The 13,391-nt window shown below is 38.9% G+C and overlaps 4 protein-coding genes across 5 annotated transcripts; 1 reads left to right on the top strand and 3 right to left on the bottom strand.

Moving 5' to 3' along the window:
* Positions 1–1,781: 1,781 nt before the first annotated feature.
* On the bottom strand, positions 1,782–4,302 carry LOC9647431 (isocitrate dehydrogenase [NADP]). Of its 2 annotated transcripts, none has more exons than XM_024686429.1 (17): positions 4,168–4,302; positions 4,020–4,083; positions 3,897–3,940; positions 3,706–3,815; positions 3,602–3,639; positions 3,459–3,536; positions 3,352–3,405; positions 3,198–3,299; positions 3,051–3,139; positions 2,895–2,998; positions 2,768–2,836; positions 2,603–2,718; positions 2,518–2,552; positions 2,321–2,463; positions 2,145–2,267; positions 1,972–2,088; positions 1,782–1,899 (listed from the first exon to the last, which is right to left on the bottom strand). In XM_024686429.1, exons 2-16 carry the CDS (start codon positions 4,066–4,068, stop codon positions 1,992–1,994), a joined length of 1,251 nt encoding a protein of 416 aa, XP_024542197.1. In that variant the 5' UTR covers positions 4,069–4,083; positions 4,168–4,302; the 3' UTR covers positions 1,782–1,899; positions 1,972–1,991. The 2 variants fall into 2 exon arrangements, with proteins under 2 accessions (XP_024542197.1, XP_002981348.1); XM_002981302.2 differs by having other exon boundaries at positions 1,996–2,088; positions 4,168–4,300.
* A 213-nt stretch (positions 4,303–4,515) lies between these two features.
* LOC9647749 (germin-like protein subfamily T member 2) lies at positions 4,516–5,169 on the bottom strand. Its single transcript, XM_002981301.1, has one exon. It carries the CDS (start codon positions 5,167–5,169, stop codon positions 4,516–4,518), a length of 654 nt encoding a protein of 217 aa, XP_002981347.1.
* A 3,451-nt stretch (positions 5,170–8,620) lies between these two features.
* LOC9647430 lies at positions 8,621–9,630 on the top strand. Its single transcript, XM_024686416.1, has 2 exons — positions 8,621–9,202; positions 9,254–9,630. Exons 1-2 carry the CDS (start codon positions 8,930–8,932, stop codon positions 9,497–9,499), a joined length of 519 nt encoding a protein of 172 aa, XP_024542184.1. The 5' UTR covers positions 8,621–8,929; the 3' UTR covers positions 9,500–9,630.
* A 670-nt stretch (positions 9,631–10,300) lies between these two features.
* Positions 10,301–10,958, bottom strand: LOC9647615 (germin-like protein subfamily T member 2). The gene has a single exon (XM_002981300.2). It carries the CDS (start codon positions 10,952–10,954, stop codon positions 10,301–10,303), a length of 654 nt encoding a protein of 217 aa, XP_002981346.1. The 5' UTR covers positions 10,955–10,958.
* Between the last annotated feature and the right edge of the window lie 2,433 nt (positions 10,959–13,391).

The raw sequence follows: 13,391 nt of genomic DNA, 5'->3' as shown, positions 1-13,391 counted from the left end.
TTAGGAATTTATATCAATCGGTTTTATGAGGATGGCATTGGTACTCCACAGCCGGGCAATAAACTCACAGTTGGAATAATATAATTGGGAATGAGTTTAGAAGAAACTTCATAAAACTGCTGAGTGAAATGAGTGCCATCAAATAATAAACATTCACTTGGATTGTTGAATACAGTATCACTCGGTGATCCACAACCACATAATGCTGTATTATTATCAGTAACACAATTGAAATCACCTTCAGGTATGCCACAACAAGCTTGTTTATAACTTTTAAATCCATATTGCTCCATGGTTTCAATTATATTATTACTTGCAGAAAACCAATCAAAATAATATACTTCAATAACATGATTTTGATTGTTAATATCATTTACCATATCCAATAATTACTTATTAAATAAATCAATAGTATTTCTAGCCTTAACAAGACATCCAAATTTATCATAATGCATCCCAGTAGCATCAGAAAATAATTGTAATTAACTAGGAGCACAATCATAACGAGGAAGATTCATTACCATAAAATATTTTGCATCAGAATTGTATAAATCCATAATACTAGATTTGATACCCTTAACTACCGCTGGAATTGTATTATTCATCACATATGCAAAATCTGGCATTCCATAACCACGATCATTGCCACCAATTTCAATATAACAAAGTGCTTTTTCATATAGCATTTTCTTATCAAGTTTAGCACCATTTTGATGGTCATTAACTTGTTGTTTATGCCATATAAAATCTGCAGACAATATATGGGGAGTAGCGAAAGAAGGTGAACGAACAATTGCTCCAGCATAACCAAAATTTAAACTTGTGAAATAAGTACCACTATAAGTTAAACTGAGAGGCTCAATATCACGCAACTTCAATTGACGAGATAAATAATCATACCCATCACAAAATCTTTCAGTGGGTTTTTCCAATGTAATTCTGGTAAATGTCCAGAAAGACTGAATGCACCTAGCCCTGCTGCTGAGGTTGCGATTACCAGTATCCGAAAGTGAATCAGAAAAGCTAAAGATTCCAGTAGGACACAATTTTTTTTCAAAATTACAAGCATTACCATAAATCACTAGCAAAGAAAAAAGAATTAAAAAAAAAAACAAAAAGACATTGTTTTCTTCCAAAAAAAAACAATGAAAGGAGTGACTCATGTTAAAACCGTTGGGTGACCATGCCCGCTAATCCCCACCTTCCAGCTTGAACTGGAACTGGAGCCGGCTCCAGTTCAGTTCAAGCTGGAAGGCTACATAGGGGATAGATTAGCGGGCATTACAGTCTGATTTTTATCATGCGCCATCCCCTTTGCAGCCTCGGCTCCAGTTCCATTTCAAGCTGGAGGCTGCAAACGTGGAGGCATAAGGAGTTGGTCGAGCTACAAAAAATAAAAAATAAAAACGTTTAGAATAGGGAATCATAATAAATAAATAAATAAATAAAAATGCATAAGGCAGAAAAAAAGAGCTACTTGCTTATGAAAGACTTGGTTTGAAAGGCTTTGTGGCTTCTAAAGGTCTCCCAAGTAGAAATCCACTCCGACAGCTTCATGAAAAATCTAATATCAAGAAAAAAGCTTAAAAGATATTGTTACATAGCATATCTCATGCTTCGAGCTGCCTTCTAATTGTCTTAAATGGTGAAGCCTATCGCAAAGTATCCGATTTAGATTCCCTACGCCAGACCTCTCGCTTGATCCTTAGATGACCATAGGCTTTCGTCGTCCTCGTGCCTAGCGAAATGATAGAAAATAATCTACCATGAAATGGAAGCGATTAGCCCGGAAACAAATGTCCTTGTTAATAATTATTTTAAGTTTATATTATTTGAGGGAAATTGTCCGGATGGATCGTAAAAAAATTAGAATTTCCAGCCGTGTTTGCTCACGCTTCCCTGTGACAATGAGAGATAAGAAATCAGTGGTCTGTTGGATATACCCGAGCACCTCAGGAAAAAATATCTAACTGAGAAATCGGGAGCCGGCTTTACAATTTGGACGGCGCGGTTGTCAGCCTGAGCTTAAGATCGGCAGCCACGGCATCGATAAACTCCTCGGTGTTAAGATAATCTTTCTTTGTCACCCTGCACAACAAAACAGTAGCGAAAAATCCAAAGGAAAGCTGAAAATTCTATCTTACTTTGGCCCGTGGATGAGCAGAGCGAGATCCTTTGTCATTTTGCCAGACTCAACGATTCCTACGCAAGCCGCCTCGAGCTTCTCTGCGTAGTCGCTTAGCCGCGCATTGCCATCCAGTGTCGCCCTGTTTAGCAACGCAAATATTATACGAGGAAAGAGAGGGAAACTAATCCATGCCTGTGAGAAAGGCCTCGAGACCAGGCAAAGATGGAGGCGATGCTGTTGGTGCTGGTTTCACCGCCTTTCTGGTGTACTCTGTAGTGCCGAGTTACAGTCCCATGAGCGGCTTCGGCTTCAATGGTCTTTCCATCGGGGCAGACCTGTGAAAGCAAAGTTAGTGGAAGAAGAAAGAAAAACCATCACTATAGGCTCACCAGCACAGAAGTCATCAATCCAAGGGAACCAAATCCTGCCACAGGCATGCTTAGTCTCTATGACAGAGAGAATGCATTAATGTACCTTGTGCCAAAAAGTCGCTCTGCACATCACCATCGTAGTTTTTGCATGCCCAGACATATCCACCATCGCTCTTGAGAGCATAAGCAACCATATCGTCAATCAGGCGATGCTCGTACCTGTTGATAACACGTAAGCAGATTGCAAACATATAAATTCGAAACAAACCAGATGCCAGCTTCCTCAAACTTGCTCTTCCACTCCGCCTCGTAGACCTCTTGGAAGATATCCTTAAACCTGATAACTTATGTAGCTTAGAGCTTGTATCCACGAATTACCATCTGAAAACTTTTACCTGCCATCGTACTTCTTCAAAATCGTGTTTTTGGTGCTCAAGTATAGAGGCCACTTCTTTGCCAGAGCAGTAGTCATAGAGGCTTGTGCAAAGGAACGAATGGACTGTTACAAACTCAAAACGTTATAGAAGACTTACTGCAACAGACACCCGAACCTCATCAGTGTTGTACATAGAAAGAGCGACTCCTCCATCTCCCTTGAAGTCGTAAACCTCGAATTCAGAGGCCTCTCCATTCTCAGGCACTGCACAGCAGAGTACACAAAAGGTAAAAAAAATGAGAAAATCCTGTTTTCTTCTTACCAAAAACCAGCTTAAGCTTTCCAGAGCCCTTGATAACTGTATCGGTGGCACGATACTGGTCTCCAAAAGCATGCCTTCCAATGCAAATTGGTTTCGTCCACCCTGGAGTTCGTCGTAGTAAACAAAACTAAAAGGAAACGCCGCAAACACTCACCTGGAACAAGCCTCGGGACGTTCTTGCAGACAATCGGCTCTCTAAAAACAGTCCCTGCACGTCACATTGCACGTAAGACATGCCATCCACCAAAGTCTGTGTCTTACCGTTCAAAATGTTACGAATTGTCCCATTGGGACTTTTCCACATTGCCTTGAGGCCGAATTCCTTGACTCGAGCTTCGTCTGATAGCCAAAATCCATACGCAAAGCATGAGAAGAAAACTACGAGCACAAAAGCACCGGTGTACCTGGCGTGATCGTTGCACACTTGATCGCAACATTGTACCTTTACAATTGGGAAGAAACAGATTTTTCCAGGAAAAAGGGAAAGGAGGATATATATATATGTTACTTGAGGGTTGCTTCGGCACTCTCAACTGTGACTTTGTCATCAGTTTCGTCACGACGTGGAAGGCCCAAGTCAAAGTATTTAATATCCAAATCAAGGAATGGAAAAATGAGCTGCAAGAATGGGCCAAGTTAAAATCTATGGAAGAGAAGAAAAAAAATGTGGAGAAGGGAAAAAAGAGCGCGTGACAAAACCTTGTCCTTGATCATTTGCCAGATGATCCGGGTCATCTCATCTCCTGCAAGGAAGAAACCGAAAAAGCGTAGAAATGTGAGCGATCCTGTAGAGGGGAAGAACAAAAATATCTCCTCACTCACCGTCCATCTCCACGATGGGATTCTCCACCTTGATCTTCTCGAACGCCATTCGGATCTTGCGCTTCTGAGCAAAGATCGTGAGATTATGACCTTTCGAAATCCGGCGAGGCTCGATCGAGGCGGATCGATCAAGAAGGGAAAGATTTACCTGCGCTTCTACAGGCGATGGCGATGGCGATGGCGCCGGCGGATGCGACGCTCTTGCCGGCGGCGGCGAGCTGGAGGGAGGAGGGCGGAGGAACAAAATAGATCCAAAGAACACACTTTAGGACTCTCCCTTCCGGGGATAGAATATACCACCGCGTAAGAGCACCACTGCCAGGTGGCGCCTTTCGATTTGGCTCTTGGATGGAAGCTCCGGGTAGGTCACTCTTTCTAGCCAAGCAAACGTTTCCTTGGATTTTTTTTGCTCTACAGAGATTATACGAAGAATGATCGATTGAAAAGAACAAATGGATAAGATTATACAAGAAGAAGAACTTTGCTACTGATAAGATCAAACGAAGTTGGATCGGACTTGATTGATAGCGGCCTCGTCCAAGAAGAAGGTCTTCTCGAGCACCTCGTCTGGGACCTCTGGACGGGAACCAAACATGGATCTCGCGATGAACTGGATTCCAGGCAGCTGGGAGTTGAGAGTGGCAATGATCTTCGCGTTGCCAGTCCCAACATTCATCTGCCAGTGGATCAATCCGCGAGGAATCACCATGACTTCGCCCCTGTTCATGACACGAGCAAACAAGCGATTGTCCGCGGTGACGATGGCGGCGTAGACGCTGCCCTCTTCTACGTAGACCATCTCCGAGGCTCTGGGATGGGTGTGTGGGGGGATGATTCCTTCGGGGAGGAAGTCGAGCCTGGCGATGGAGAGACCCAAGGTGTTGAGACCAGGAAACCTCAGCACTGTCCCAAAGATGGCGCCGGAGCGATTGATGTTCGTGGTGTTGGAAGAATTGACGATGCCGCTGTAGATGAAATCGTCCACCGTGACTGTCGAGGAGTTCGTGCATGGGAACCCATTGACGCCTGGAACAGCGGTGAGGTCTCCAATGCAAAAGTCCTGGAGTGGATCTGGATCGGATGAAACTGCCACAGTGACGAAGATTGCGAGCAAGGCAATCCCAAGAGCTTGAGATTTGGAAACAGCCATCTTTTCACTGATCAAAAACTTTTGGATCTCGAAGAGGATGGATGAATGAATGATTTCGCTTGGAGATGAGAGAAGATATATATACTGAGAAGTTACACGATTATCAATGTGTACGTTTCTTGGATGTTGCTGGGATTGTAAGAATTTGACAACCGAGTGAGCCAACTATATTGGAACAGCGAGTTTTGAAAATTGTAGAGCTTGCTGGACGAAGTCAGCTGCTTTGAGAATATTCTGTGTTTCTGGTCTTATGATTTTAACTTAATACACAGTGATCGAAAACACAATTCGCAAATAGACTTAAGTGATTAACTCTATGAATCACGCTGAATAAAAGAAAACATGACTCGGACAACCCAATTCCCTAAATGAAGTGAATCTTTTATAAAATTACACCCCAGCATTAGAAAAGAAACAACTTTGGTCTGATATCAAAGTTAATAGTCCATCTAATGTACAGTTTCTTTAGGAATTCTGTTTGATTTTAATTTATCAGAAAAATAATTTTTAACCAAGACAAGCTGATTATAAATTTATTTCCAACTTTTTTTAATGTTTATTTCTTTCCTCCTTTGCCTCAAAAGTAAATTATCAACTTTTCACCATCTAATCAGAGCGTATTTCTAAAAAATTTAAGTAATATTTTTTATGTTTTAATTTCTATTAATAAGGTGATTGAGTTGATCTCCTTCATTTACTGAGTTTTCTTATAATAATTTCTAACATATCACTTTCCATTTTTCAATAATGATCTTAATTCTCATTAGTCATTGCGATGTTGTTAATAGTTCTAGCCAACTTAGTCTTCATATTAATACTTAAGTTCTTTCTCTATGCTTAGCATCATAAAGAAGCATGATATTATGTATTTATTATGCCTATGTTTTTATTGAGGAGCCACTATTAGCCATGGTAGGAATTGAATCCTAAACTTCTACTTATGATATTTAAACTTAAAACTTATTATACAATAACATATATCCATACCTAAATTAGATAAAAGTTTTTATTATTAATCTTGTCATTTTCTCTTCTCTTAATGACAAGTTTTTTATAGTAAATAAAACATTAATATTGAAAATATAACTATTATAATAATTTATTGCATATTACATATAGAAATAGCAATGTTATTCAATTGATAAAGTCTTTAATTATAAATATAATATTAATATATTATAGAAAAATTATAGCTATAAATTTATTTTTCATTCTCAATCTCCATTGCATTCTCCTCTTTTGTCATGTCACGTTGTCATCAATTGAGGAGTTTATCACTTGAGGCTGTTAATGTTGTTTTGTTAAATCTAGCTTTTGGTGTTGTGAGGCATGACTATATAAATGTTGTGCCCATCCTTGATATATTGCCCTCATCAAATTCTATAAAACATGATTACATAGTATATTCTATATTTATTGTCTTGCCATATCTCCTTACTATTAATTGGAGAGTTATAAATAATACAATTTAGTTTTTGGAAAATGTTCAAGAATTGAGTTTATGAGAAAATAATGTGTAGAAATTTGAGTGAATTTTGAATTGTAACAAGGAGCTTGATTATTATAGAGATATATTTGAAGATAAGTTAGAGATTTTGGAAAATATATGTCAATCCTTTAAACTACCATTTGATCTTTTCTTTTTACCTTTTGTTTTTTCCAAACTTCTCTATTTGACCCACCTTATATTCTTTGTATTCTTCCTTATCTACAATATTTCCTTCTTCTAACATATTGATTATAATTCTCATTCTCAATTTAGTACTTGAGTTGAGTGTTTTCTATCCTCCTCATACTAATCTAAATGTTGAATATATGTGAAGTTGAGAATTTTATTTTTATTTTGTTATGGAGTATTCGACTAATTCTAGTATTGAATATCCTTTATTCTAAGGGTTAAATCATTTCTACCAAAGTTTTGAGGTAAGTAGATATTTTTTATTATAAATGCCATTAAAAGACTTAATTTTACTATTATTGCTGAGAAGTTTTTATTCTTTTGAAAGTATAAATTTTCTATAAATTTTCCTGTATGAAGTGTTGAGTTATATGTCGAGAAAGTTGAGTAATGTGAATCTCTTATTTATCTTATGGTAGCTACAGTATTTTATAACAGCATATCCCTTATTATCTAAGCTTTAAATACATATCTTCTTTTTACTTCCCTATATCCACCTTTACAGCTATTGAAAATTCCTTTTTTATCCACTTTTTTTTCTTCTTTTCTTTATTCACTTTTTCCTTTTTTACTTTAATATTTTAAATTTTTTTCAAAATAGGGCATAAAGGGGATGGATGGACAAAATTCTAGCCCTAACAATAGGATAAAGATGAGTGGATATGGTAGTGGAATGATAAAAAATGACATGGATTGTAAAAGAAGGATGAACATAATGAGTTCAAATTGAACATTTAACCTTAACATAATAAAGTTAAATGAATACAATAGTAAAGTGAGGCTAAATATAAATAACAAAATGAGGATAATTGTAGTGTGTTTCAAAACTTTTTTGCATCAAGAAGGGGATAAAGAGGATATGTAAGATAAATGAAATGCCCATGTATGGTGCTAGACGAAAAAAAAGGTTAGAATTTCAAAATAACACAAAGCTCAAATCTTGACCAAATGGAAGATATAGAGATAGATTTTGTTAATGGTCATGAGTTTGAATTAATAATGGCCTTGATAGATGGCCAAAGGGTAAATTATTTGTTATAGCGGTGTTTTGTAAACTTTAGTAACTCTGAAAGTCCTTTACTTTGGTTCAAAGTTGGTTTAAGCATTTAGTAGTTATATATGTAATTCTAATTGGTTTATCAAAATTTTATAATCAATTGATATTTATGCTATAACTTTAGATTTTGTTTCTATCATAATTGTTAGTTACTATATTAGTGGTTATGTAGGAGTTTAAGTTCTTATGGCAGTTTATAATTGCTTAGTAGGATCTTTAGATATTCCACCTAACTTATAATCATCACTTTTTCATCTTATATATATATATATATATATATATATATATATATATATATATATATATATATATATATATATATATATATATATATATATATCTGCCTACTTAAGTAATACATTAATTATAGCATTATAGCACATGGACCATCCATTTAAAATTGAATTTGATCCATCCATTTTTATATACTTATGCCCATCCCAAGCACTCATAAGTGGAAAGTAATACTTTTTATATAAAATATGATAATTCAATGTAACAATCACAAGTTAGCATCATAGCAATTTAGTATTGAATTTGGTCTATTTATTTTTATATATTTATTCCCATATCCTGAGCACTCACAAGTAGAAAATAATAAATTTTATTTAAATTATAATAATTCAATATAACAGTCAAGTATAGTGCAAGTAACTTTGGCCCACAGCTTAAGTCAGTTCTATCTTTTTAAAGCATTACTGCACTTAGGGATTGCTCATTAGGAGAGTCACAAGTCGCAAGATGGATTGGAAGAGCTGGTTAACTCCATGTAGCATGGAGAAACATGCCATTCTGTTCCATGAGAATGAGCTAAATGGGGAGCACATCCCAGACTTCAACCATGATCTGCTCAAAAGCATCGGTGTCAAAAATGCAAGCGACAGGATCAGCATTTTGAAGCACAGGGATAGCCAAATCGGTAAGGCATCGAATGAGAAGGTCTCTAAGATCGTAGGAGATGCACAGTCGGACATAATCTCGCGGCTCAAGCAGAGCGGGGGCATCAGTGAGGAAATGCTCCTGGGATGGGTCAAGGAAAAATGGCCCAAGTGCCAGAGGAATGTTTTGGTAAAGCAAGGGGGTATCTTACCAAAGATGCACCAGGCCAAGGCCTTGCCGCTATCTCAGATGAACACAGAACGGAATCCGGGAAGATGCTGCTCGAAAATGCAAAGGATATGCTGTGGGCTCTGCTGTTTGGAGACGCAGAGAGCAGCGTGAACCTTGACAGAGATCAAAGAGAGCTTCTTTCTCTCACAGTTCCACAGAAGAAAGCATACGCTTTCAACTTCTTCCAGGTTAGTCTATGAATGTTTTAAGTTCGACTTGATCTGCGTTTTGCTTTTAAGGCGGTGACCGAGGTGGGCGTCTCGGGGACATGGCGAGATCCGGACAACGTGAGCAACGACATTGGTGCGCATAACATCCTGCTTCAGATCGAGTTCGGCGACACAAGCTCCGAGCTTGTTGGAGATGGAATCATGGTGTGCATTCACCTCATTAATCTTCTCCAAGTCAACGAGCAGGTCCTGTATGCTCGCATGTCCAATGTGGAGCAGAGCACCCTGCTCACATCCCTTCACTTCCAGAAATGAATCCACGCAAAATCTTCTTCTGTGACGAATCAACCAAGTTCTGCTCAACGATTTACGGTCTGGAAGCTCAATAATTAGATTTCATTTTAAGTTTGAAGATATTAAATAAATTCAAATGAACTTGGATCGCACTTGCTCGATGGTCCTCTCATCCAAAATAAAGGTCTTCTTGAGCACCTCAGCCGGGACTGGAACCGAACATGGACGCTGGAATAAACTGAATTTCCTCCATTCATCCCTCCCATGTGCCAAACACACGTGAAATGCGTGTGCTTGGCTGAATAAAAGCTGAATGCTCTGGCTGTCCAAGCACTCCAGCTTTTATAACTGGAAACTTTGCTGAGAGTTTTTTTTCATGGATGGCTAACGTGAAACACGATTTTGGTCGCCGACCATGTAAAGAATTTTAATCAATAACTTCGGCAGTCAAACTTGGTAATGACGCTGAAGTGTTTGATTTTGTTTTAAATCGAGGAGTTTAATGAGCTGAAAGTCTTAATACAAAGAAAAGAATCCATGATCAGGTCAAAGTAGCTCGACAATGATCTTTGCCTACTCCAAAGTTTATGATTGATCTTTGTGGATATACAATCACTCAAAGTACGGCTCATAGCCTCTATGCGAAGAGAATGAGGCTTCCAACAGAAATTATACGATCTGAAATTTGTTGCCTGTGATCTTCTCTGAAAGGAAATTTATAGTTTTTGTCTTGGAAAGAAATTGGCCAGCAAATGCTGGGCAACCTGCTCTTACGATTTCAAGACTTGAAATTTTTTCTTTTATAAAGAAAAATGAATATTTTTACATAAAGTTGGATCGGACATGATTGATTGTGTTCTCGTCCAAGAAGAAAGTCTTCTCGAGCACCTCATTTGGGATTTGGGGTCGAGACCCAAAAAAGGAAGATCCAATAAATTGAATTCCAGGAAATTGGGAGTTGAGAGTGGCAATGATCTTCGCATTTGTTCTTCCAACGTTCATCTGCCAGTGAATCAATCCTCGGGGAATCACCATAACTTCGCCTCTGTTCATCACTCGAGCAAACAAACGATTGTCCGCGGTGACAATGGCAGCGTAGACGCTCCCTTCTTCTACGTAGACCATCTCCGAGGCTCTGGGATGGGTGTGTGGGGGAATGATTCCTCCGGGAAGGAAGTCGAGCCTGGCGATGGAGAGACCCAAAGTGTTGAGACCAGGAAACCTCAGTGCTGTTCCAAAGATGGCGCCGGAGCGATTGATGTTTGTGGTGTTAGAGGAGTTGACGATTCCGCTGTAGATGAAATCATCTACTGTGACTGTTGATGGGTTCCTGCATGGGAATCCATTGATGCCCGGGACAACGCTGAGATCTCCAATGCAAAAGTCTTGGAGTGGATCTGGGTCCGATGAAACTACTGAGAAAACAAAGAATGCAAGCAAAACTAACAAAACAGCTTGGGAATTGAAGAGAGCCATAGAGAAAAACTTGAGTGATTTTGCGACTAGGTAGATGTATTGCTGAAATGTAATGCTAGATATGTGGAGGAGAACCATATTTATACTGAGAACTGTAATTCAAACGTTGAGCTATGATTCCGAGTGAGCCACCATGTTGGAACAAGGAATTTGGATCAACATGCGAAACTTCAAAGGAACCTTCAAGATAAAATCAACGAAGATAGTCAACATTGACTAATGTTCTCCACTGGATTTGCTTCCTGAAATTAGAAAGAATGTTTTGCTAGTTTGATGTTTACATACGGCATTTTGCGAGTATTTCAATCAATGTCGTTTTTTAAATAGATAAATATAGGTAACTCTTACATTTGATGGAAAATTTGCTGATTTTATTAAAAACTCAGCATTGGACTTGATTGATAGTGAAAAAAGTCTTCTCGAGCACCTCATTCGGGATCTGTGGTCGAGATCCAAACATGGACGCTGCAATAAACTGGATTCCAGGAAACTGGGAGTTGAGAATGGCAATGATCTTCACATTTGTTCTTCCAACGTTCATCTGTCAGTGAATCAATCCGCGAGGAATCACCATAACTTCGCCCCTGTTGATCACCCGACCAAACAAGCGATTGTCCGTGGTGACAATGGCGGCATAGACACTCCCCTCTTCTACGTAGACCATCTTCGAGCCTCTGGGATGGGTGTGTGGAGGGATGATTCCACCGGGAAGAAAGTCGAGCCTGGCGATGGAGAGACCCGGGAACCTTCACACTGTTCCAAAGATTGCCCCTGAGCGATTGGTGTTTGTGGTGTTGGAAGATTTGATGATTCTGCTGTAGATGAAATCGTCCACGGTGACTGTCGATGAGTTCCTGCATGGGAATCCATTGATGCTCGGGACAACGCTGAGATCTCCAATGCAAAAGTCCTGGAGTGGATCTGGATCCGCTGAAACAACTGATAAAACAAAGAATGCAAGCCAGGCGATAGACACGACTTGAGCTGTGGAACTAGCCATTTTCCGTTTGAAACTAAATGAAGCTTTTGAGCGTCGCTCAATGGGAGGCCTTTTTATGCTTGGAGAATCATCCACTGCTTAGATAACTAGCCGTAGAATACCAAGTAAGCCTACCATTTCAGACGCCGAAGAATCTAAAACTCGCGTGAGAAACGCTCTAGGAATAGGAAACGCTGAAAGACACGTCAACAGAAGTCAAATACTTTGATTTTTGACGCAGTCAGCATAACAAAGAAAATGCAACATTTTGAGCTGGGATGGTGACGGTGAAGGTCATTTAAGTCGAAGGTGGAGGGGATAAAGGTGACGGTGGTGGTGGTGGAGTGGGAAGATTTGGGATAGGAACTCCCACTGCAAACGTTTCCATATGTGTGGGAGATGGAGGTGGCACTGATGATGATGGTGACAGTGGTGGAGTGAGAGGTAAATCTGGAATAGGAACTCCTACCATGTCTGCTTTGGAGGCTTCCATCACTGGGGAAGCTGGAGGTGGTGGTGATGGTAGTAGTGATGGATTGAGGAGTAGCAGATTTGGGAGTGGAATTGGGATTGGCATTCACACCACATCAAGTTTGGACACCTTTAGTGATGTGTTATTCATTGGTGGCGGTAGAATGTAATTACATAGTGTCTTCTATTCTTGATGTCTTGCCATATTTAACTAATGTGGTATGATTGTGCTATTGATTGGAGAGTTTATAGATGATATAGTTTAGTTTTTGAAGGATATTCAAAGATCAAGTTTATAAAAAGATAATGTATAAGTTTGAGTGGATTTTGAATTGTAATAAAGAGCTTGGAGATAACTTTGAAGACAAGTTAGAGATTTTGCAAAGTAAATATATATCCTTCAAATTGTCATTTAGCCCTTTTTCCCTTTTCTACTTGTAAGGAACCAATTCCTTAAGGTGTTATAAACTAAAAAATCCTTGAAAGCACGATCGAAATGATAAAGAATTTATCAGATGAGACTAAGTCCAAAATTGAGTCTGAGATTAACTCTAAAATTGCTGAAATGATAAAGAATTTATCATATGAGATTGAGTCTGAAATTGACTCTGAGATTGACTCTAAGACTGAGTTTGAGACCAAGTTTGAAATTGAGTCTAACACCGACTCTGAGACCAAGTTCAATACCGACTTTGAGACTGAGTTTGAGATACAAGGTCGGGTCTGAAACTGAGTCCAAGATCAGGTCTGAGACCAAATCTGAGATCGAGTCTGAGATAGAGTTCGAGGTCAAGTCCGAGTCCAAAGTTGATTTCGAGATAAAGTCCCAAACCAAGTCCAAATATTAATACAAGTTATGGGGTGAAAGCCCAAAGCATGTATTTCCCAGAAAAGGGGCTACAATGGTTTCCAAAAGTATAGTGAAGATAGTGAGGTTCAAGAATCAGTCTTGAAAGAACTCTTCAATAGTGCTTCCAAACTAACTTA

The sequence above is a fragment of the Selaginella moellendorffii genome, unplaced genomic scaffold (assembly GCF_000143415.4).
Source record: "Selaginella moellendorffii unplaced genomic scaffold, v1.0 SELMOscaffold_48, whole genome shotgun sequence".
NCBI lineage: Eukaryota > Viridiplantae > Streptophyta > Lycopodiopsida > Selaginellales > Selaginellaceae > Selaginella > Selaginella moellendorffii.
The sequence above is the reverse complement of the archived record's forward strand: the minus strand, read 5'-3'. Positions and strand labels throughout refer to the sequence as shown.

Excerpts from the sequence above, each read along its gene's own strand:
- LOC9647615 (XM_002981300.2), bottom strand. The coding sequence starts at position 10,954 with ATGGCTCTCTTCAATTCCCAAGCTGTTTTGTTAGTTTTGCTTGCATTC.
- LOC9647431 (XM_002981302.2), bottom strand. The coding sequence starts at position 4,068 with ATGGCGTTCGAGAAGATCAAGGTGGAGAATCCCATCGTGGAGATGGAC. Across the intron at positions 2,837-2,894 it reads TTGAAGAAGTACGATGGCAG|GTTTAAGGATATCTTCCAAG; the intron begins GTAAAAGTTTTC and ends ATAAGTTATCAG. Across the intron at positions 2,553-2,602 it reads GAGCGACTTTTTGGCACAAG|GATTTGGTTCCCTTGGATTG; the intron begins GTACATTAATGC and ends TGCCTGTGGCAG.
- LOC9647430 (XM_024686416.1), top strand. The coding sequence starts at position 8,930 with ATGGGTCAAGGAAAAATGGCCCAAGTGCCAGAGGAATGTTTTGGTAAA. Across the intron at positions 9,203-9,253 it reads ACGCTTTCAACTTCTTCCAG|GCGGTGACCGAGGTGGGCGT; the intron begins GTTAGTCTATGA and ends TTTGCTTTTAAG.
- LOC9647749 (XM_002981301.1), bottom strand. The coding sequence starts at position 5,169 with ATGGCTGTTTCCAAATCTCAAGCTCTTGGGATTGCCTTGCTCGCAATC.